Here is a 23,033-nt window from a genome sequence, read left to right on the forward strand (position 1 = left end):
TGAATCCACTCTGCGCAAATCCTGTCCTGTTTGGGATTTTTTTTCAGGCATATCGTATCCCATCGTCGCCATAAGACCTATCTGTATCGGTGCGACGTAAAGCCCCTAGCAAAAAAAGAAAATATTTGTTTTTCAGTGTTGACTCAGAAAACCTCCCGAAAATCTGTGGGACAAACTTCTTCCCAAGCTGACGTAATCCAAGGCATGACATCCTGACTAATTTTCTTTGCCAAGTCAGAGGCAGTGGAAGCTTCCTCCATGTGAGCTATCACTGAACTATTGATATGCTTTTTGTAGGCTAATTGGAGACCTGTATAATGCCTTGATCAATAGGCTGCAGCTTAGCCATGGTATTGTGCAGTAAAACCTGGTTTCACATGTTTTTAACTCCATCTCACTGATGTGACATGGAGTGTTATCCAACAGGAGAAGAACCTACCCATATTACTGTCAAATTTGACAACCATTGCTCAAAAATATTTCTTGTCATCCGGTATTTTTTATTCACATGCGATATGAGGCCATCCATTGTTAAAAAATCCCTCTGCTTGAAACACCTTGGCTAGAGAGATTCTCCTATGATTAAAGATTGCTCTTTTCAAATAAAAATAAAAATCTCTTTATTTGCAAATGAGGTGTCTACCTCGGTGGCAAATGGTACACTAAAATACATTATTGTCAAGCACTAAATTTTAGATTAACAAGAGAAGAAAATTTTCCTAGAATACAATATTATACAATTTATGCTAACGATTTTTTCTATTGAACACACAGCTCATCCTTAATAAATTTATATTGTTTACAAAATTCTACTTATAATATCTCCTGTAGTTACAAATATAGTCAACTCATATACAGTATGTGGAATTACTTCAAATAATACTATACAACTGGTATAAGATTAAAATTTACATTGCATTTATTTATTTATTTTTTACCCATTTTTGGAACTTTAGTAGTATAACGATGTGCTGCGTCTTAACCAGAGCCCCCTTTTGCCACCACTTTCCAGAGTTCCTGAAGGGCCTTCACAGCTACCGTAACGGTCCCAGGGCCCTCGAAGTCCCCACTGTACTTCATCCCTACAGGCAGTCCCCTACTTTGGCTGTCCAAACTCCTTAGACCAGGGGATGGAATTAATTTATTCACACACATTTTTTATTTACAATAACCTGCACTGGTCGAATGCCCTTTAACATTTCATTTATTTTCTCTATTGCTGTTTATTCTCTTCTTAAATATCTGTACAGATTACGGAAAAGGATCAAACACTACCCCTGGTAAACTGTTCCACTCCTTCACGCCCTTCCCAATGAATGACAATTTACCCGAATCGCTTCTGCTAAAATTCCTTCTAATTTTATACTTGTGGTCAGTCCTGCCGATATAATTATTTTCCAACTGAAGCCTCTCACAGATATTTCCCCATGCTTCTTCTCCTGTATAGGCTCTATATAATCCTATAAGTCTAGTTTTCTCCCTTCTCTTACTTAAAGTTTCCCACCCAAGTTCCTTTAACATTTCTGATACACTACTCTTTCTCTTGAAATCCCCTGTTACAAATCGTGCTGCTTTCCTCTGCACACTATCTCTTTCTTTTATTAGGTATTCTTGGTGACGATCCCAAACACTGTTTGCATATTCCAATAATGGACAAACCATACTTAAGTAACTTTTTTCTTTTAATTCTTTGTTGCATCCTTTAAGTAGCCTCATTATGACATGTAACGGTCTGTATGCTTTCCCAACAATGTCATCCACATGACCCTTCCAGTGCAAATTACTTTCAAATCTCACACCTAAGTATTTGCACTTGCCATCTTTTGGGATAACTACCTCATCCAAAGTATATTCAATTCAGTTTTAAAACTCCTGTTTGTAAATGTTGTAACAGTTGATTTGCCTCCATTAACCTTCATATTATTTTCTTCAACCCATTGTTGGATACTCTCAAGTTCCCTTTGTAATTCTGAACAATCCTCAATGTTATTTACTTCCCTGTAAACAATGATGTCATCTGCATACAATCTGATTTTTTATGTTATATTATTTCCTAAATCAATTACGTATATTAAGAAAAGTAACGGACCCATTATACTACCCTGTGCAATTCCCTTCCAAACTTTCTCTTCCTGTGATACATTATTTCCTACTTTGACTTTCTGAACCCTTGAATTTAGAAATGTTTTTATCCAACGTGTAACCCTTACGTCCAATCCTATTCCCTCCAATTTCTTTAATAATATTCCATGTTCCACTCTGTGAAAGGATTTGTAAAGATCTATGGCTATGCAATCTAACTGGCCTCCTGAATCCAACTGATCTGATATGTCCTGTTGAAATCCCACCAGTTGTGCCTCACAAGAAAATTTCTTTCTAAATCCATACTGGCTCCTCATGAACCAATTTTTTATCATCACATATCCCTCTCATGTACTATGATATTAAACTCTCCAGTATTTTACAAACTATACTGGTCAGGCTGATTGGTCTGTAGTTCTCTGGTTTCCTTTTATCACCCTTTCCTTTATAAATTGGTATTATTATAGATTCCTTCCATTCTTTTGGTATTACACTATTATTTATGACATAGTCAAAGATAAATTTTAAATAAGGCACTGTGTACTACCCCATTGTCTTTAGTACCTCCCCACTAATTTGATCATTTCCTGCTGCTTTTCTTTGCTGAAGCTGCTGGATTTCTCAGAAAATATCTTCATTTGTGAATGAGAAGCTTGTTGTTTTCCCTATGTGTCGCTCCCTCTCTATCTTCCGTTTCGGTTTCCAACTCCTGACAATCTTCTACTGAATCTCTGAATTCCCTACTAAATAGGTTTGCTTTCTCAGTATCTGTTAAATAGTGTTCACCCCCTTCTCCCACCATTGTAGTAATTTGGATTCCTTTTCCTTTTTATTCCTGATGTATGAATACAGCTTTTTCCATTTCCCTTTGTGGTCATTACCCTCTTGAAGTATGACATTCTTTTGCTTCCTCTTTCACTCTATTCAGTTCCCTCATTAGCTGTTTTCTAGTTTCTCTACTCTCCAACTCATTTATACAAGTTACTCTTTGGAAATCTTGCCTCCCATGCACTGCTGTGCTTTAATTACCATTGATTTGGATGGCAAGGAATGATAAAATAATCCTGTTTCATCAAGATTGTAGATATCTTTCATTTCATAACCATCAGTAACCAAAGATGTGACTTTTCCACTCCATGCATGTTACGTTATGTCGCCTGGTTCACCACTAACTGACCAGAAAACAGTGTTATTGCACATGTGAAATTTTTAAAGCGAGCCTTTGCTTGCAGAAAAATACAGAAAGATCCTGTAGGGCATGTTTTTATGTGCATTCATTTCTTGCCAATGGATATGTGAATGTATCACTCTTAACTTCCAAGTTTAAAGTGGTGCCAGTCAAACAAGTGTCACGTCTGGAATCATGCGAAACTTCTTAAATGTTTAATGAGAAAGGTAACCACAGCTTTACTGTTGAATTACCAACCACAATAATTTTGGACTTATTCTACTATTGTATTTATGTGCATTTCTAGGTGCAATGTGTTGTGGAAGACTTATGTAGGAACAGGGTTTCAGAAATCAGATCCATCAAAATGTGAAGACTAGAGGCATGCCAGAAAAGTTCAGCAGACTTGATATCACAAGGTCTCGAGCCGCAACAACTCATAAGTACATGGTTATGGTGGACAGGGCCCAGTTGGTTACATCAGGAGCCGTCAGTGTGGCAACGCGTGGCAACACAGAAGACTAGTTCCAGAACAGAAAAAACCTGTCCTATGTTTAACAACAAGCTGTGCTGCTTATATGGAATTGTACTTCAACTGTTTCTCGAAGTGGTCTAAACTGCTACAATGAACAGCATTATGTCCTACGATTTTTCCATAATCTCCAGAGTGGTAAAGATGGGAAACAGATGGGACTGGTAACAACTGATGAGCTGTACCAGTGACTTCACCAAGGGAATCCAGTTTCAACAAAGAGCAACAAAGATCCATTTATGGATAACAACTTTCAAAATTGATGGATCATGTGTATCGTACAAATGGAAGCAACCCCTTGTTCTTCCTTTGAAGCATCATACCACCAAGCTAATTATAATGTATGAACATATTAGACTATAACATGGCAGTGGTCGAACAGTGTTTGCCTCCTTGTGGCAAAGATTTTGGATTTCAAACGGATGATCAGCTGTTTGGCTAGGTGTCCATCTCTGTCTACCTTGCTTATGACTGAAGGCAAGTGCAGCCACTCAGTTAATGGGACAACTTCCATCATTGAGAGTTTGTCCAAGCAAACCATTTGCAAACTGTAGAGTTGACTATGGAGGACTATTGCCAATTAAATATGGTCTTTGAAGAAGATTCGCAAGATGTGCTACTTCACATCATTTGTTTGTATGGTAACCAAGACAGTAAACATTGAACTTCTAAGTGACTTATCTACAGAAGCCTTCATTGCAGCTCTTCACAGGTTCATCTCAAGGAGGGGTAGTTGTAGCTGGATTTAGAGTGACAATGGGACAGCCTTTGTTGGAATAGCAAACAGACTGAAGGATCTTTGTAGTCTTGTACAATGTAGGAAGCAAAAGTCAGCATTCCAGACTTTGTGTCCAAGAAGGGCATGGAATGGCACTTCATCCGTCCCAATGTTCCCCACTTTGGAGCCGTCTGGGAAGCAGGGATAAATTCTGTCAAGAACCATGTTAAAAGAGGGTAGACAGAAACAATCTGCTGACGCTCGAAGAATTAATACATGTTTCTGACTGAAGTAGAAGCATGTTTCAACTTGCGAGCGATTACTTTCCTGCCTAGTGATCCTGACGAGTGCTCTGTTCTCACTCTTGGTCTTCTTGTTGGAGAGCCTCAAGATTTTTTTAAAATTTTTAAATATTTTATAACTGAGTCTGTCAAGGACTATCTTAAATGGGTAGATGGCTGATGCTCAAAGAATTATACACAGTTCTGACTGAAGTAGAAGCATGTTTCAACTTGTGACCAATTATGTTCCTGCCGAGTGGTCCTGATGAATGCTGACAAAACTAGTTTTGGCAGGCACAAGAACCTAACAGTTATAAATTAACTGAGTTGAAACTGAAAAGAGATGGCTTCAGATATTACAAACTTCTGAAGGAGGACAACCTGCCACCTCTCACATAGAGGAGAGGGGACATTTTTTATTTAATTTTTTAGCAAATGGCTTTAATTGCCGGAAGTATTTGAGGTGGGAATGAGCATGACTGGAGAGCCTGGAATTGAGAGTGTCAACTCCGTTGACTCTAAACAAATGGGTCGGTTTGTATGAATTCTGGTGACTCTAAGCTAACCTGACACTCATTGCTGGGCCGTGCACACGACGAAGTGCAGAAAAATAACATGAATAATATTATGCATGTTTATGCTGATTTTTCCCATGGGATTTTAAGAGTGTTGTAGGATGAAGTATCGTTAACAAAGACAATGAGCATAATGATATAATTTAAATACAGCTAGTCAAGTCAGAAAGTGTCTTTATTTGTCGAGATCAGGAAAATGTTAAATAGATATTAATGGTAAATCATTATGAATTTAATATGGCTAAAACTATGAAAGGTGAAAACAAATCTAACATGGATAAAGCCATGAAAAATAAACAAAATTCTAACATAGGTAAAACCATTAAAATAAACACAGTGATTGAAGCCTTAGCCAAACTTGCCATCGTTGACTCCCATACATGTTGGTGGCTATACAGTGGCCAATAAATAAAACTGTGACAATGAGCACCATGAATTTGGTCCCATAAATGGCGTTACGTGAATTAGCCATATGATTGACACTCATATTATCATTCACACATGTTCTACATGGGATAGTAAGGCACTCCCAGGCTATGAATGATACCACCTTCTTCTTCTTCTTCCTCTTTTTCCACATTCTAGTGGGGTCACGGGTGCAGACTGTGTATTATTTGAAGCGTATTACTTTTCACTGTGAGGGCTTATGTCACCTGAAGAGATTTTCCACTGAACTGGCTTTATGCTTGTCATAAATATGTAATTTAAGTCCAAAATGGGAGCTCTTTAAGAGTATTCTGTCAGAATATATTATAACTAGCTGATGTACCCGTGCTTCGCTACGGGATTCTCAGAAAGACTGACTTTGTGGTTTTCCTAACCTGAAATCAACATAGGTCATTACAAAAACGTAAGTATGAATGTAGCGATTAAAAGCAATGCTATCATATAAAATACTCGATCAAATGGAAAGTCGCACGTTTTATCACTTTTAACGAACAGTGCTGCTGTTAGATTGCGGTGCCAATCTAATAGTCCAAAATTCCAGAGCTGGGATGACCAGGCCGCAGATTGCCATGAACACTCATCTGCCATTATTCCGCTAAATATGCAATCAGTGCCTCAGAGTAGGGATTGAATAGCCCGAATGCTATGATGATCCAGTGTGTTACGTACCAGTAGTATCAGAAAATTTATAAACCAGGGGAATGGCATGCTAAAGAAGAAAGCTATCTAACTCCCCAGCTACTTCCCATCAATATTCAGACAGGCTGTTACACTCGGTACGACTGGGCGAGTTGACCGTGTGGTTAGCGGTGCGCAGCTGTGAGCTTGCATGCGAGTGATAGTGGATTCGAACCCCATTGTCGGCAGTGCTGAAGATGGTATTCCGTGGTTTCCCACTTTCACACTAGTCAAATGCTGGGCCTGTACCTTAATTAAGGCCTAAGGCAATCCTAGACCTTTCCTATCCCATCGTCGCCATAAAACCTATCTATGTCGGTGCAACGTAAATCAAATAAAAATACTCTGTATGCAGCAATAATCCTATCTACCGGAGATGAGGGGCAACAGAAGACATAAAGCACATCACGACAAACAATGGTCAATGTAATGTTATTGTTGATCAATGTTATGAGCTTTCTATATTGTAGGCCTTCACATTTAGTTTTCTTTCGACTTTGTGATTTGTAAAATATTTTATACCATAAACTGTAGTTTCTTATTCTCCGACTTTACATACCGATTTTCATTAAATACTGTTTACCCATTTTCTCGTTACTCGGCGCTGATATGGACTTAGTAACAAAAATCCAAATTCATGAATATCTTTGTGATCATAGCCAGTACGGTAACAATGTATAAGACATGAATAATAGGAAATTTAATAACCTTAGTTATGTAGCATTCATCGATTACACCTCTAATAAGAAATATTTGAGAATTACATTTTAGGCCTTCCACTAAACTACCATTTCACTCAGCGTGAATAAAATAATTTACAGCCCAGACTATAGCGACTTATTTCCTGACTTTGCATACCGATTTTCATCAAGATAGGACTACTAATAACAACAATATTTGAGAATTAAATTTTAGGCCTTCCCCTAAACTACAATTTTTCTCAGCGTGAATACAATTATTGATAGCCTAGATTGTAGCAACTTATTCCCCAACTTTGCATACCCATTTTCTTTAAAATACTACTAATAACATAAATGGTTGAGAATTCAATTTTAGGCCTTCCCCTAAACTACCATTTCACTCAGCGTGAGTAAAATGATTTATAGCCTAGATTGTAGAGGCTCATCCCCCGACTTCACATACCGATTTTCATTAAATTCTCTTCAACCGTTTTCTCGTGATGCGTGTACATACATACAGACAGACAGACAGATAGACAGATAGACAGACAGACAGAAATTACGGAAAAGGAAAAAGTGCATTTTCTTGTTACTATGGACATGACCGATACAGAAATACCATTATTTTCAAATTCTGAGCAATGTACAGACAAAACTCTTATTTTATATATATAGATTATTTGTATTATTATGAAAAATAATTTGTAAAAATATTGTTGTATATTACCCTTTATGCAGGATATAATAGTAATTTAAATACAAGTCAAGTCAGAAAGTGTCAGCATAATAGACCTCGGGCATTTAATTTCATCTGTTTATTTGTTGAGATCAGAAAAAAGTTAAATAGATATTGATGGTAAATCATTATGAATTTATTATTATTATCATTATGAACAATAACTGGTCAAAAAATTATTGTAACTTTATGCTCTGTAGTGGCTGCATGCTATGGCTATGGAGCTAAGCTCTGCATTCGGGAGGCAAGTAGGTTCAAAACCCACTATCAGCTGTCCTGAGAATGGTTTTCTGTGGTTTCCCATTTTCGCTTCCAGGCAAATGCTGAACAGTTCCAGTTCATAGACCTTAGCCGATTCCTTCCACCTCTTTACCCAGTTTCATTCACCATCAATCATTTCATCTTCATTAGCTCCTCAACTGTGGTTGTTATCAGGAAGGACATCCGACCACAAAAACGTGATGCATAAATTCATCTTGCCTCATCCACGACCCTGTATCAAGAAACAGGACTAAGGGGTAGACAAAAAATAAACATTAAACTTTATGCTCTTGCTGGTCTTTTGTTTTTATGTAATTGAAGTTCATTTTATTTTTCTTGCACAGCACATTATAATATAATATAATATAATATAATATAATATAATATAATATAATATAATATAATATAATATAATATAATATAATATAATATAATATAATATAATATAATATAATATAATATAATATAATATAATATAATATAATATAATATTCTATGCACCCACCAGTTGTTTGTTTTATGTAGTTCAAGTTCACATTGGCAGTGAAATGAAATGTCGTATGGCTTTTAGTGCAGGGATATCCCAGGATGGGTTCGGCTCGCCAGGTGCAGGTCTTTCTATTTGACGCCAGTAGGTGACCTGCGCGTCACGATGAGTTTGAAATGATGATGAAGACAACACATACACCCAGCCCCCGTGCCATTGGAATTAACCAATTAAGGTTAAAATCCTCGACCCAGCCGGGAATCGAACCCGGGACCCTCTGAACCGAAGGCCAGTACGCTAACCATTCAGCCAACGAGACGTTGGCGGTTATTTAAGAGTACTCTGTCAGAGTATATTATTAATATTACTATCCAAAAAAAGAAAAAATTCCCTGGCGTACTAAGCGATCATTGCTCAGCTGGAAGGCCTGCAGATTATGAGGTGATGAGTGGTCAGTATAACTAATCATCTCGGTCGTTATTCTTGGCTTTCTATACTGACACCACTTCCCTACTGTCAGGTAGCTCCTCAATTGTTTTCATGTAGGCTGAGTGGACTTTGAACCAGCCCTCAGATTCAGGTAAAATTTCCTAACCTGGCCAGAATCAAACCTGGGGCCTCCAGGTAAGAGGCAAGCATGTTACCCGTAGACTTCGGAGCCTGCTATTGTGATGCACAAGAATTCATAAAATATTTATTGTAAAGTCGTCATACTTTAAGCACTCGCTGGTTTTTCTGTTTTATGCCATTGAAGTTCATATTGGTGATTATTTAAAAGTATGTTGTCATATTATTATTATTATTATTATTATTATTATTATTATTATTATTATTATTATTATTATTATTATTATTATTATTGTTGTTGTTGTTGTTGTTGTTGCATTAACAATAACAATGATAACCTGAAACAGTGTAATAATGATTGCTGGCTAATAATGTTCTCCTTGTTCTTATATTTATTATATCAGAAATTATTAGGGGGTTATCAGGGGAGGAACATAAAACTATAAATCCATGCAGTTCCAAAAACATTTGAAAGGTGGTCTTAGTGCATGAACAGAGTTTACACTGGAATCGAGATTGTTGGTTCCAGAGGCAACAGTCTCGACTCTTCGTGTCTCCATTTGCAACCCATTCCTAATTAGAAGACATGTTAAGCTTGCCAGTTTTGTAACTGCTTTTTCCTGTACACCCCATAGGGATAACTACAGTATATGTACTCCTCTGTGAGGGTGTTTGTGGGTGTAGGTGTAATTGTATAGACTAGGAATAGGAAGGAAACGGCTGTGGCAGTGAGAAAGGTACCATCCCAAGGTACCATCTGGAATTGAAACGGGTGACCAGCAGGGTATCTAAACCCACCTGTCTCTTAGCAGCCATAACTGCCATGCCACAATGCACTGAGCTAATGTGTCCAGTACAGGAGTTGTTAAGGAAATACAGCCTGGAGCTGACTGTTGCGTACATGTCATTTCCATACCCATGCCAAGGATACATACAGACGACTAGACATGGAGAGATGCCAATTCTTTGAGACAAATGAGTATCTGAATCACAGCGATCAATTCTTAAATGTATATAGTCAATGTCGTTGTTTTCTAACTAATTGAGGAGCGTTTTTTCAAAACTCGATAAATGCAAAATTTTTCGAAATTGAGTTATGCATGCTAATGTTATCAGTTTGACCTTGCTCACCATCCTGTGCAATCATCCTTTGCATAAGTCGATATTTGCCGTGTATAGAAGTGGTTGAAATCACTAGGTTTTTGCAAAAGTCGATATATGCTCTCGGAAAGTTAAAGCAAAACTCGATAAGTGCAGTTAACTATTAATCATGTGGTATTCTCATGGATAATCGGAAGTGTTATTCTGTGGTACAATGGAACGCCGGACTCCATTATTGAAAGGATGTATTCTTGGAACTGCATGCCACATGTTCCCGCGATTAGCCCTCATTGTCGTCGACAGAATAAAACTCACTTCTTGAGAAGTTTGAAGCAAGTTACTGCGTGAGGAACTATTTCACTCTACAACAGTATGAATAATGAATCTGAAGATTCTGAAGCTGGTGTGCCGGTTCAGGAATGTGTCGGTGGAAGGAAGTCTAGATACAAGAAGAGAGTAGCTGGAAAGCTGACTAGAACTAAAAACGAACCTAATATTAAATGCATGCATGGACTCAAAGACTTGGCCATAAGTACAGAAGATAAAACGATGAAACAATGCAAAGCTGCTGAACTCTGCTATGAAGATATCACAGAATTCCATCATCATGTGACTTCTTTAAACAAGATCGATCAAGACAAGTTTCTTTTGAAGTATATGCACATTTTCACACCTCAGCGCAGGGTAGTGAACATTGAAAGTGCTAGGAAGAAGAAAACTGTTTCTGTGAAGTACAGCATTAGGAAGAAAACTGGTGGAATGCTTCCTGTCTGTGCTGTAACTTTTCAAGGAATTTCTGGGATGTCAAAGGACAGATTATCTTACCTGGCTAGTAGGTTTCATCACACTGGGAAGTTACCTAAGGAAAATCGAGGTGGTGACAGAACAGGCAAGGAACACGAGGACATTACGGTTGCCATTAAGAATCACATCAAAAGGTATAAATGCAGAGAGAGCCATCATGGCAGAGGAAAGTCTAAGAGAGGATATTTACCGTCATATCTCTCAGTCAATAAGATGTGGAAGACATTCTGTGAAGAAAGGAAAAGTTCTGGATTGAAACTGTGCTCACTGTCAAAATACAAGTATATATTCTATAAGTGCTTCAATCTGTTTCAAAACTCCTCACACTGATACCTGCTCCACTTGTAAAATTAGTCTAATGAAAATAAAGACAGAAACATGCCTAGAGAAGAAGAATGAACTGAGGACAAGTTATAGATTGCATAAACTTCATGCAAAGCGGTTTTATCAAATAATGAAAGAAGAAAACCCAGGTGTCATCAAGATATGTTTTGACATGCAACAGAATCAACCAATTCTAAAGTTATCAGTGAGTGAGGTTTTCTATGCTAGACAAGTGTGGTTATACAATCTCTGCATCATGATTCACTCAAAGGAGCAGAGAAAGGAAGACATATTTTTCTATACTTGGCTAGAAACAGAATCTTCAAGAGGTTGCAACCAAGTTGCTTCGGCTTTATTGGACTTTCTTTTTAACCTGGAAAAGAAACTGCACAAAGATAGCCCTACCACGATACATTTATTCTCAGACTCTTGTAGCAGCCAAAACAAAAACAGTGTCATCCTGGCCACACTTACTGCTTTCTTGGAAAAAAGCACATTATTCAGTAATATTCTACATTTCTTCCCTATTCGGGGACACAGCTACATGGCTCCAGACAGAGTGTTCGGTAGAATTGAGAAATCTTACAGAAGACAGGAAAACATACTGTCTCCCAAACAATACTATGATATCTTAGAGAAGCATGGCACCCTTAAAATTCTGAGCAGGGACTGGGAAATCAAAGATCTAAAAGAGAGTTCACAGAAGGTACTACGAGCTAGGTTGCCATTTAAAATGAATAGTCAACGTGTTATCACATATAATAAGAGACATAAAAGAGTCTCCGTATCAGTACAGGATACTTACTTCGCATACCCAGTGGAAGTTGAAGTTCTGAAAATGAAATCCCGCCATGAAGTATTGCTAAAATCCTCTGTTTTACCAAAGAAAAATATGGTGAGCAAAGAAAAGAAGAAAGATGTTCAAGCTCTGTTGAAGTTTTTTGAAATACCGGATGATGCTGTGGATTTCTACAGGGTTGTGTTAGAAGACAAGTAACAGCCTTCTGATGGCTAAGTGTTTTGATGAGTTCTTGGAGCAGACTTTATTTTGTAAGACTTGAATTTAACCTGCGTGATATTAATGTCTTCATTCATTACAATAGGATTGATAATATAGATTAATACCTTATTTTGTTTTATGTTACACTGCTTGATGCTCAGTATATTAGAATCTAATAATATTATGTAATCTTACAATACCAAGTAGCCTATATTAAAACATGTATGACAATGGAGCTCAAAAATAAATAAATAAATTTTCAAAAAATATTATTCACAAAATAACAAAAATAAAAATAAGTAAATAATTCCATAAACAAAAGTATATCATTCAGTTAGGGTATTAATGTGAAGTTCCATTTTACCAGAATATTTGCATATATCGTCTTTTGAAAAAACTTGAGAAAATTATCTTCTAATCTTACCTCATCCACCTTAAGTTTCGACAAGTTCTATTCAGACATCGTGCTTGCCTCTGTTAGAACTAACATCGACGAAAATTTGAAATGTTTCATGGATATGCTTCTAAGTGGAAATAAAAAAACACATTTCCTGAAAAATGATGTTTGCTGCAAATGTCGAGTTTTGAAAAAACGCTCCTCATTTTGTTTTATCTTTTTGTGCTTTCAGGGATTTATTTTAATGCAAGGTTCCAGTATGTGAGTGTGTGCATGCATGTGTACGTGTGTACATTGTTTTATTCAGATTTAATGTATTTGGGCTTGTGAACCAAGTAACTGTTGGTGACATATTTGTGTATTTCATTATGGATACATGTTTGATATGACTTGTACCAGAAGATTCTAACTGTGTTTGATACAATATGCAGAGCAATGCACCTTTGTCATGTACCGGTACTGACCTGAATGCTCTACACTGGATAATTAATTATTGTTTTGTGTATCTGTTACTGTAATTTGTTCCAAATTAGCAAACTTTTCCAAGTAGTTTGTATGAATGACATAAACAGTAGGAGCTGATGGAGAGGGTGAGACTACAATTGAAAGGTGGCTGCAGGACATTCAACCCTGGTTAATGTTTAGGGTGGCCAATCAGTCACACTGCCAAAGCCAGTTACAATAGTTTGTCCACATACTTGCGTCTGCTGTGAATTGTGAAACTCTATCAAATCATATTTTTATTTAGTGTTACATTGCTTACTATTAATAAATTAGGTTATTTTACTTTAGTATAATTTCTTTAATTCAATTTTTAAGACCTACCAGAGAGTTTTCCTTAACAACACAGAACAGTTTGATTGTCATTAGGTAGTTACTGAGGAGTAAAACACTGAAGAAATTGTCAGAAATCATTTTAACATTATATATATATATATATATATATATATATATATTTGCAGCAGGTCAGAACTTACAAGTTCTTGACTGATGAACATTGTTTCATTTGCCTTACTCCCCTTCAGACTGTCATCTTCAGTCCCTGTAGAATTGTATTAGTGACAGTCCTCACTTTCTTGGAGGAATGGAGAATTAACTCTGATCTGTTCATTCAACTTAAACTTGTAACATTGTAGAAGGAATTTTCTTTGGGTATTTTTAAGCCATGTTCATCACTTGGTGATGATTGGTATATCTTAGAAAGACAGGCATTACTTCATGAAAAGTAAGACTGGTTCCTTGTAATCCAAGATGATGGCATTGTCATGCAAAGAGGAAGCCTTGGCAGCCACACGTTATCTATTGTAGGGCAGGATGCAAACTATCCAGGGAAATACTTGTCCATCACAATTGCCAAGCAAACAAACTTACATTCCAAGACTATTATGATATTTATATTATTTTGTTTTTCTTACCTTGAGGATTTTTTTTTTTTTTTTTTTTTTTTTTTTTGGTGGCCAAACCAATTGATTATCAGCCAATTGTACTAATATCCTTTCCACTTGATACATTGTTAATAGTTTCTTTTCTTTTTTCAGATAACACCATATCTAGGCATGCAACTTCATGGAAAGGTGATACGCACTGTAGTCCGGGGGCAGACTGTTTATCAAGATGGACTTCCCTTTCCACCTCCAGTGGGTCAGCTATTGCTTTCAGCTTAGTTCCTGCTGAATAGAAGACAACTGCTTTCTACATTTAAAATGATAAATGATTATGGGAAACAAATTAAGTACAGCCCGGCAACTTTAACTGATGACCCGTGAAATATGTGAAACTGGTTACCTCCCCTCGCCCCTCAGCCTTATATGTTATAAGATCCACTGTTATTTGTTCCCGCCATGGGTGTGTCTTCCACACCACTGTGCAGCACAAACCAATAGGAGTTAGTTTCACGCAGTACTGCCATATATTGCGCTATGCGCATTCCACAACCAGCGTTCATGGAGTACTCTGTAAATTTCCATAAGGCAAGCATTGTAGCTCGCCTGCTATGTGCTCTTGAGTTAAGAATCAGCAGTCTAGCAACACTGAATTGCCCTGTTGTGCACATGGTTAGAACTCTTGTCTCTCTCTGAAGTCGCAGTGCTTGCTCTCACATGCGTGCGGAGTCAGCACTCACAGGGCCGGTGGTCCAGAGCTTTACTTGTATTTGCTAGGCTATTATAAGGTATGTTATGTTAAAGATTTTAATTTATTTTAAGAATGCAGTACCTCTGACCATCAGTATTTTTTTGGTGGTGGTGGGGGGCAGGTTGAGATTGGGTGGGGATGATATTTAAAGTCAATTCTTTTCAGTTTTGACTTAGTTGATTTATAACTGTTAAGATCTTCAGTCTGTCAAAACTAATGTACGAATAAATACATTTAGAAACTTCTTGAAAAAGGAAACATATAACATAACTATACCTGAAAAAAATGAAAGCAAATACATGGGCATTAAGAAGTTACTGAAATTTACATCAAATAATAATCTACAAATACAGTTCCAGAAAAGGCATTGGCATCAATGAAAACTGCATAAAGGTGCATTTTCCAAGGTGCGATTGTAGCCGCACGGCGACAGCAATCTCCATCTCCGAGCATGCGCAGATTGAATTTGGTCTGCGACTTGCGGCGATTGCGGCTTGAGCCACCACACTGGTGCAGTGAGCAGTGGTGGTGGCTGCAGTCGCTGCGACAGAAGCAAGTGACTATTGCTCAACATCTCCTCCGCAAGCATTCTCCTCTGTCAATCAAGTTCCGATAAAAGCTGAGCCATGCACAGATGTAAACAGTCATGATATCTTGTCCAGATTACTGGGTCATAATTTATAGGAATGAATATACAGTGTAATATGTACTTTTAAATAAAATGTAAATCCCACTCTCCATTATCATTTTTATGCATTTTTATTGATTCCTTCATTCCCTAGATTGAGTAGTAGTATGCTAGACAGTTTTGCAACTGCATAAATTAAATTATATCCGCTTCCATGAAATTACATGGAATGGCATGTCTAAGTATGTAAATAATTAACATATTGGTGCAATTAATGTTGTGTCACTCAATTAAGTTGTGGATTTGTTAAACTTGAAGTTTACCGGGCCAGTTGACTGTGCTGTTAGAGGCATGCAGCTGTGAGCTTGCATCCGGGAGATAGTGAGATCGAATCTCACTGTCGCCAGTCCTGAAGATGGTTTTCTGTGGTTTTCCATTTTTACACCAGTCAAATGCTGGGGCTGTACCTTAATGAGGCCACGGCCACTTCCTTCTAATTCCTAGGCCTTTCCTATGTCATCGTTGCCATAAGACCTATCTGTGTCGGTGTGACATAAAACCACTAGCAAAAAAACTTGAAGTCTATTACGACCATAGATTTATTGATCATTATGTCTTGCTGTAAAAAGATTTATTCAGCTGAGCTAAACACTGTTAGAATAAGATTAAAATATCCATACCTGAGAGTAAGTGCAAGTTTCTCAGCTGGGCTGATGGGCTTCTTGCACCAATTGCACAGGGTTTTCAGAATTTCACTTTTTATAAGTTTGAGAATATAACAAAACTAACACTTAGTCTGAAATACTTCCTGAACTTTGTCTCATCACTTAAAAGATGCTTGTTAATTAAAATGTTATAGCATCCTTCCTCATAGTGCGATGCAAATATACTGTTGACTTTCCTTCTTTTCGGGCCAAGCTACCACATTAGCAATATTTCTTATTCTTCTTCCATTAAAATGTCAAGGAAAGCCCTGCCACTAACGAAATCACCCGTGCTCTCGTCCATTTCTGACAGACTGGACTGCGCGACTGGCGGCTGGAGTCGTGTCTAAGAAAACACCCCACGTGCCCGTCGCTTGTGGCTGCTGTCACCAACGTATATGGCGACCCCAGTCGTTGCGGTTCTGGCCGCCACTGCGGCTACAGTCGCACCTTGGAAAATGCACCTTATTGATTAGCTAGCCAGCTCATTAAATGCTCATTGAAGAACCCCTACATAATTTACAAAACAATTATAATACGATGATGATGATGATGATAAATGTACAATCAGCGTGTCATTGATGTAACCAGAGCATGACGTAATGGAAACTTAATGGACTGACACCAGTGACAGAGTATTACACCACTTTTCATTCTGTGCTGGAGTAGTAAGAAGTGAGGAAGCTCTGTTGGAGGATTTCATTAAGATAAGTTCCAAATTTCAAGTATTTAAGGACTTAAACAGAATTTAAACATAAATGCTTATACATTTCTAAATATATTTGATTTGATAGAATCTGCTGATGTTGTTTCAAGAATGGAACTTGTCATTCTATTTTTAAATAAGGTCTTTCTTTTTCAGGTATAGTTCTGTTATCATATGTTTCTTTTTTTTCATGTAGTTTCTAACTTTATTTATTTGTAAGTTAGTTTCAAAAGACTGAAGAACTTAACAGTTAAAAAACAAAAAACATTGATTTTGTGATGTGCATCAGCCCTCTTTGATAGTCTGTCACAATTCTGATGTGTGGAGTAGATATAATTGTTGTTTTAAATGGTCTGACATTGAGGTCATCAACCCCTCTGCCCTCTGTAGAGTAGAGTATGTTACTGTTATTATTACTACATGGAATTGGGAGAAAGTGCCCCACGACTTGATAAAATTAATTACTCCAGTATTTTGAATTCCACTGTCGGCAGCCCTGAATGTGGTTTTTAATGTTTTCCCATTTTCACACCAGACAAATGCTGTGGCTGTAATTTAATCAAGGTCATGGTCGATACCTTCCCACTCCTAGCCCTTTCCTGCCCTATCATCGATCGCCATAAGACCTATCTCTCTTGGTGCGACATAAAGTAAATAGTTAACACATGTGCAAGTCATTTCTTATTGCAATAAAAGGTACTGTAAATTATTCTCATTAAGAAGATATTCTGTTCAAGGATCTGACAATGCTGGAATGCTAAATTTATACACAGGTTTTCACAGAAAATGTGAATTTATAAAACAATTATAGAATATTCTAGCTTCTTCCTATTAAAAAATTGTTCTGGGTGTTTTTCAAAGTTTTTTATAGAAGCCATTCTTTCAATGTAGATTTATTTAATCCTCAAGAACTCACTGCATGGTTTTTTTGGCCGCACATTTACTTTATTCTCCGTAACTAGCAAAGAGCTAAAATCTGGCTATGCTCTTGCTCCTCTTATCCTTAGTTGGACTGTTGGCAACACTACTGCAGTAACAGTTAATTTAAATTTAGTGTCCATTATTGTCTTTACGAGGAAATTCTGAATTCGACAGAAGTTACAGTCTTTTCTTCTGCGCGCGAGTAAATGTGTTTCAATTTGTTCTTTTGTTTGTGCTGTGTGCATACCAGTCTTAATGCTTAATTCTGCAGATTTTGTTATTTATTCTTATAGAAGACATGGATCCTAAGGAACAATAAAGAATTGAACGACTTCTCTGGACTGTAGAAAAAGAAGAAGAATTGTTGAACCATGCTCTTGAACGAGAACAGAGTACTGCTAGACGCTATTTGTTTGATGATGATTCTGATTTTGTGCCATTTGATGATACCCAGACTTCTGATAATGAGCATCCGCCAGGGAATGATTCAGTGAATGAGAGTGCACATAATACAGAAACCGAGGAGTCTGGTGAATCTGAACATGAAACAGACATTCCTTCCACAGTGCCTGATCCAGCACCACATCTGATTGGTAAGGACAATAAAACAGAGTGGGATGCTCATGTAATACATAAAACAGATCGTACAAGATAACGGAATATAGTTCAACCATCTCATTTACCAGGTGCTAAAAGAGAGGCAAGAATGTCCAGTCTTCCTTAGGAGCATGGCAGCTATATTTCCCTAACGAGGTACTTGAAGAAATTGTAATATACACTAATTTATGGACTGAAAAAAAGCGGCCTCACGTGATACTGCTAACACAAACGTTGCAGAAGTAAAGGCTGTGAATGGTCTTCTGTATTTGGCAGGTGTACACAAGTCAAGACATTTGAACCTGAGGGACCTGTGGGCTACAGATGGGACTGATGTGGAAGCTTTTTGCCTTACGATGTCCAGAACATCATTTCAGTTTCTCTTATTTGCTCTCAAATTTGTTAATATCAGTGTTTGAAGTGATAGGATTAAAGTTGATAAGCTAACACACATCAGGATGATTTTTGAGGACTTCATATCTATATGCATGAATTATTATTCACTGAGTGAATATCTCACAATTGACGAGATGTTAGAAGGCTTTCATGGTCATTGTTCCTTCAGGCAATATTTTGCAAATAAGCCAGAAAGATACAGTATCAAGGTATTTTCCTTGGTAGATGCCAGAACATTCTACACATATAAGATGGAAGTATTCATAGGAAAACAACGTGAGGGGTCTTATAAGGTTGATAATAGTGGCAAAAGCATAGTTAAGCAGCTAGTTCAGCCAGTTTCTGGATCAGGGCGCAATATTACTATAGACAGTTGGTATGCCCCAGTACCACTGGCAGAATCACTACTCATTAATCACAACCTTACAGTGGTCGGGCCGATGAAGAAAAATAAACCACAGATTCCCCCAGTCTTTGTCCAAACGAAGCTTCATAAAGAAAATACTAGCCCGTTTGCATATCGAGGGTAACAAATACTTCTGTCATATGTTCCTAGAAAGAACAGAAATGTACTTCCCCTTTCTACAATGCACGACGATGATAGGATCGACCCAGATTCAAGAGAAGCCTACAAACCTGAGATGCTTACTTTTTATAACCTTACAAAAGGGGGCGTCGGCGTTGTCGACAAGATGAAATCTGAATACTCTGTTTCTAGAAATCAATAATCGATGGCCCCTTTCATTTTTCTACATGCTTTTGAACATTGGAGCAATCAACAGTGTCATTATTTTTAGACACAGACCAAATGGAAGTGACATAACTTGCAGGAACTATTTGAAGGAGCTCTCAGTGATGTTGCGCAGGGATTACATGATTCTTCCTGCATCAGTCGACGGTATTATTCCTGATATAAAGGTCCGTTTGTGGAGCATTTTGGGTCTTGAAGAGGAGAACCGACGTCAGCTACCTGTAAGTCAAATGGACACTGGGCGCTGTGCTTTTTGTGACAGAAAAAAAATCATAAAACGAAAACCAGGTGTGCTTCTTGTTCACGTTTCATCTGCCAAGAACACACATCGTCATCATGTGTCCAATGTGCAGTGGAAAATATTGAAATGAAATGGCGTTTGGCTTTTAGTGCCGGGAGTGTCCGAGGACAAGTTTGGCTCGCCAGGTGCAGGTCTTCTGAATTGACACCCGTAGGCGACCTGCACGTCGTGATAAGGATGAAATGATGATGAAGATGATACATACACCCAGCCCCCATGCCAGCGGAATTAACTAATTACGGTTAAAATTCCCGACCCTGCTGGGAATCGAACCCGGGACCCCTGTGACCAAAGGCCATCTTGCTAACCATTTAGCCATGGAGCCGGACAATATTGAAATGGTAGAGGAGGATAATGATGACTGAATACTACTGCCTTGGTGAGTTAGAGTATATTGTGAAATAATTTTCAATCGTTTTTGAATTCGTTATTTTTTCAGTGTTATTTTCCTAAACACTTGTCAGTCAAAGAGTTTCAAACTGCGCTGTCAAATTCAGGTACAGAGCTTTCCCAGTCTTTGATGTTTACTACATCTTGAATCACAAATTTTTGCTTAATGGAAGTTTCCACTGATTGTTTCATTGTCTTGTTATGCATTTCCGCATTCTGGGCTAACATTCACATCTGATTGACATACGTGGTCAAGATAATCTCCAGTTTAGGTTCGCAATTTCCTCCTACATTTAAAGCCTGCTTTATAGGGATCTAGCTCAAATTAAATTTCAATTAGCATTTTTCAGGTGCTTTTGAGTGATAATATTGCCTTTTCGGCATCAGAAAGTACACTAGAATAACCCAAATTTAGATCAACATTAGACTGACCTTTTAATTCTCCATTTGCTGCTGCACTCCCATCTTCAATCTTCTTTCTTCTTTTCCTGGTGGTGTCTAGGTTCTTTTTCATGTTGGGAGTTTCACGGGACTTAATCTCACTTGAAAGGTATTTCGGCAAATAGGGGAAAATGTGAGGCACTGCTCCTGGACGTGATTTCCATCTCACATGAGGGATAGCCACTTTTTCACCATTCACTATAAAATTACCTGATTTTACTATCAAATCATCAGAGAAATGAACTCGACAAATTCTATTATTACGCGTTATAGTATCCTTCCGTGGAGTAGTTCTGGCCCATTTTTCAAATTGATTTATATCCTTTGATGGTGAAAAGAATCGCATATCATCAACTACTCTACCATAGCCTGACTTACAGTCAGGCACAAAGCAGTACGGCATGTTGAACTATTAATTTAATCAAGCCACGTAAGATACATGCTTTAACTACACAACACGCAATGAACTGACTTTAAGAACTGAAAGCAAAGAAAATTCAACGTATTGACTGAAATATCTTGCACAGTAATGTCTCCACACTTTCCTATACCCGGCTTGCCGGAACTACTGGAGCACGTGTTGGACAGAATCGCGTGCAGTGCTTGCAGTGGCGAGACCACAAACTACCATGCTATAATGGCTGAGTCCTCACACTTGGTTCTTCTATTTGTCATGATAAAACTGAAGAAAGATTTGTATTACAAACTTTGCGAGGTCATAATAATCTCTTTCATAAAGTTTTTAATCTTATAATTTGCTTTACGTCGCACCTACACAGGCAGGTCTTATGGGGACAATGGGATAGAAAAGGGCAAGGAGTGGCAAGGAAGCAACTGTGGCCTTAATTAAGGTAGCTTTTAAAAGGTGTGAAAAAGGGGAAACCACAGAAAATCATTTTCAGGGCTGCCGACAGTGGGATTCGAACCCACTATATCCCGAATGCAAGCTGACAGTTACATGACCCAAACCGCATAGACATATGCTCGGTCTTTCATAAAGAGATTCTACTAGAAAAGGTATAGAGTTGACCAATCGAATAGAAAAGGAAGCATTCCAAATCAAAGTTCACTAACCATAACAGCCCTTAGAACACAATGTTTAACAATCTAGATAAAATATGAAAACAGATAAGACCATATAAGCATTGTCCACGTGTGAAAGATATTACTTGACACAATATAGTTTGAGTTGGATGTAAAATAAACCACAAGTTGCAAAGGAGAAAATCAGAGAAATTGTAGCATAACCTAACACTCAGTGATTATGATGGAATAAAGACAGCTGGCCAAATAAAGAGTGTCAGCAATTGCAGGATAGGCCTTGCCCTTCGCCTCCTGTGGCTCTATGCCTCTGTATTAAGGAGAGTCGGGCGAGTTGGCCGTGCGCGTAGAGGCGCGCGGCTGTGAGCTTGCATCCGGGAGATAGTAGGTTCGAATCCCACTATCGGCAGCCCTGAAAATGTTTTTTCCGTGGTTTCCCATTTTCACACCAGGCAAATGCTGGGGCTGTACCGCTTCCTTCCAACTCCTAAGCCTTTCCTATCGCATCGTCACCATAAGACCTATCTGTGTCGGTGCGACGTAGCCCCTAGCAAAAAAAAAAAAAAAAAAAAAAAAAAAAAAAGTATTAAGGAGATGGAGAGGTGTTGGTTCCCACCAACGGCTTTCCTGAGAATGGTTTTCTGTGGTTTTCCATTCTTCTGCACTAAGGTGAATGCCGGAACAGTTCCTAGTATAGGCCATGGCCGTGAACCCCCTCACCTTCTCCAAGCATCTTCTTCACTGTAAAATGTCTCCTGGCCTGAGGTCCTGCATCACCGTCTAAGAGGCCCATCTCACCCTTCAGGGGAGGAACGAAAACAATTTAGTAATAGTAGTAAAGTTGAAGTTCAAAAATGGGCCGGAGAAATATGAGCTCAACACTCTATTCCCTACCTTGTAGCCGAAACAGAGATGTTAGCTGACATAGCAGACTTATGTGTTGCCATTTAGCCAAATCCAGGTTATGGTGCGGTCTCCCCCTCTTTTGCAACAGTCGAAGTACAAACTCCATCTCGAGGTTGAGATTCACTTCTTTTACAGTGCAATAAGCAGGCAGAGAAAAGAGGAGAAGATATGAAATCACTTCACTGCACCAATCACAGAACAGTATAATGTTCCAGATTTTTTTTGGTGCTAACTATGTGCTGAGGTATGACGAGGTGACGTCACCACTGAGGACATGCTA

General features: G+C 38.0%; 1 protein-coding gene across 6 annotated transcripts in view; it reads left to right on the top strand.

Annotated features, from left to right (window-relative positions):
• LOC136864451 (allantoinase, mitochondrial) overlaps positions 1-16,189 on the top strand; it is a 238,709-nt gene extending 222,520 nt beyond the window's left edge. For 5 of the 6 annotated variants that reach the window (XM_067141458.2, XM_067141461.2, XM_067141460.2 and 2 more), the window contains exon 12: positions 14,377-16,188. In XM_067141458.2, coding sequence (XP_066997559.1) covers positions 14,377-14,502 — 126 coding nt within the window. In that variant the 3' untranslated portion in view covers positions 14,503-16,188. Of the gene's footprint in view, positions 1-14,376 lie in introns of all 6 variants that reach the window. The other variant, XM_067141455.2, reaches the window with a different exon arrangement.
• The last annotated feature ends 6,844 nt before the right edge of the window (positions 16,190-23,033 follow it).

Source organism: Anabrus simplex, chromosome 2 (assembly GCF_040414725.1).
Source record: "Anabrus simplex isolate iqAnaSimp1 chromosome 2, ASM4041472v1, whole genome shotgun sequence".
NCBI classification, from domain to species: Eukaryota; Metazoa; Arthropoda; class Insecta; order Orthoptera; family Tettigoniidae; genus Anabrus; species Anabrus simplex.